This window comes from Alosa sapidissima, chromosome 22, assembly GCF_018492685.1.
Source record: "Alosa sapidissima isolate fAloSap1 chromosome 22, fAloSap1.pri, whole genome shotgun sequence".
Classification (NCBI taxonomy): Eukaryota; Metazoa; Chordata; class Actinopteri; order Clupeiformes; family Clupeidae; genus Alosa; species Alosa sapidissima.
The window spans coordinates 26,395,067-26,397,566 of record NC_055978.1 but is presented as its reverse complement, the minus strand read 5'-3'; the positions used below and the strand labels follow the sequence as shown (position 1 = coordinate 26,397,566).

Here is a 2,500-nt window from a genome sequence, read left to right as displayed (position 1 = left end):
GCATGACGCTGGGGCTCATGTGGGTTGTGCTAGCGTACCATACTTCTCCATGTGCTGGCAGCAGCAGTCGACCACGCGGGGCACCTGGCGGTAGATGGGGTTCAGGCTCAGCCGCTTGTCCCGGTGCTTCTCCTTCTTGCTGGGCGTGTCGGCGGGCAGCGAGAGCTGCAGGGCCTCCAGCAGCCGAGACTGGTTGTCGTCCAGGTCAGTGATGGAGTCCACCGACATGCCCCCCTGTCAATCACAAAGATCACAAATCAATCACAAAGATCACTTCCTTGGTCAGTTAAAGGCTGATACCCGCTTTTAGCCTTGGTTGGCTTTGCACAGCACAGGATATACCTGATCTAAGATATAGGCCCTTTATAATTTAAATGGGAGACTAAACTAACTAAACTAACTAAAGTCAATTTAGTAACTCATGACTCAAGATATGCGGCTAGTGGGAGCATGTCGAGAGAATGTTTTTGTAAAGTATCTTGGCAAATACATTAATTCACACAATACAAGATGCTAAGCCCAAACATTCTCTGGACATGCTCCCACTAGTCACATGTTATCTTTAGTTTATGCACAACAACACACGTTGCTCATACTTTGTCCATTTCCTAACGTTGCACCTTGCCCATATTCTAAAGGGAGACCCATAGTGTTGCAAATCCCTACACACCCTCTGTGGACTGATGCAGATGCTCATAGAGAAGATTAAGTGAGTTATGAGTCATGTGCATTCCACTTCCCGAAACGTGTTATGTGCATTGCAAGACAGAGAGAAGGACAGGAATGGGCAGGACTGACCCTCCTGCGTGCCCGTGGTGCGGCCTCGGGCGTGTTGGGTGACGACTCATTGGCCGTCTCCGACGTGGAGCTGAGCGAGGAGTTGCTGCTGGACAGCTCTTTGGTGGCGGGCCGCTTGGTGGCAAACTGCAGGATGGAGGAGACCAGGTCGCTGGTGTCACGCTGGTCCTCGCGCGGCGCCGCGTCCTGCCGGAGGCCGTCCTGCCGCTGCCGCTGGGCACGGTCATTGGTGATCACTTGAGACAGAGGGATGGCAAAGGCCTGGGGCACGCACTCTGAGAAAGGAGGGAGAGAGAGAGAGAGAGAGAGAGAGAGAGAGAATGAACGGCAAAGATCATGAACAGTCAACAAAAATTTAGTTATAAAGCAAATATGTCACAGAAATTAGTACAAAAGTGAAATTGTTGACAGTTAAGACAGAGAGAGAGCGAGCAAGAGCGAGAGAGAGCGAGAGAGAGAGAGAGAGAGAGAGAGAGAGAGAAAGTGAGAGAGAGAGAGAGGGAGAGAAGACATGAACAAAACATGCCTTTACTCAAAGAGACCAGAGGCAACACATTCTTTCACGACAGTCAACTATCACCTCTTCAATTAAAGCTCCATCTCAGAGCTCGTAAACAGCTGCACACAGAGCAGCAGCGCTGGGGAGAGACGAGCTCCCCCCCCCCCCGGGCCTCCTCTGCCACGGCTCCTCCACATAGCTCCCCTGCTCCTCCACATAGAGCCTCCCCTGCTCCTCCACATAGAGCCTCCCCTGCTCCTCCACATAGAGCCTCCCCTGCTCCTCCACATAGCTCCGCTGCCCTGGCTCCTCCACACAGAGCTTTTATTCCACCAAGAGCTAAAGTGGAGTGGAGCCATTGTGTAAGGACACAGAGCAAATCCCTATTACTGCACAATCTCTGTTTCCCTGCCTGGGTCCCTGCTGACGTCAGTCCGGCGCTGTTGACTGTCAGAATGACTGCCTTTCAAGGGTTCTGTGCGTGTGTGTGTGTGTGTGTGTGTGTGTGAGAGTACCATGTATGTGTGTGTGTGTGTGTGTGTGTGTGTGTGTGTGTATGTACTATGTATGTGTGTGTGTGTGTATGTGTGTAAATGTGTCTAAGAATCGTATAGACAGCTGGGGTGGTGAGAGTGCTTGTCACTCTCAGTGAATGTGGCCTAACGTCAGCTAGGCTGATCAAAGGGCTCACATATTCCTGTCAAAGGAGCCTTCACTTGCCAGTTTCTGAGAGAAACCAGGCTAGCAAAGATAGGATGCATGCACACGCACACGCACACACACACACACACATGCACACACACACACACACACACACACACACACACACACACACACACACACACACACACACACACACACTTGCACAGCGAAAACCGGTGGAGTCTTTCAGTGATATCAGGGCCTTTCTTAAGAATAATATTCAGGCTAGTGCCAATCTTTGAAGTATCTCAGACAAACACAAAAGGTGATGAAGGGTAACTTTTTTGAGGAATGTTGCTGGGCAACCACATACAGTACAGTAACTTGTTCACATGCAGCCTACGACTGGATGATCATGAACATTTGCCTACTGATGATTAACGTTCTCAGAGGTGAATTGGAATGTGCCACAATAACAATACTCGGGAAAATTGCCCATCAATATTCTCAGAAAGTTGCCTTGTGTGTCATCATATTAGGTTAATGAGTACACTCCCGAAA

At 50.0% G+C, this 2,500-nt stretch overlaps 1 protein-coding gene across 3 annotated transcripts in view; it reads right to left on the bottom strand.

The window, feature by feature from the left end:
- Positions 1-2,500, bottom strand: part of LOC121696960 (rho GTPase-activating protein 6-like) — an 89,798-nt gene that overhangs the window by 17,655 nt on the left and 69,643 nt on the right. For all 3 annotated transcript variants that reach the window (XM_042078157.1, XM_042078158.1, XM_042078159.1), the window contains exons 4-5: positions 799-1,073; positions 39-234 (exon numbers count right to left, since the gene is read on the bottom strand). In XM_042078157.1, coding sequence (XP_041934091.1) covers positions 39-234; positions 799-1,073 — 471 coding nt within the window. The remainder of the gene's footprint in view (positions 1-38; positions 235-798; positions 1,074-2,500) is intronic.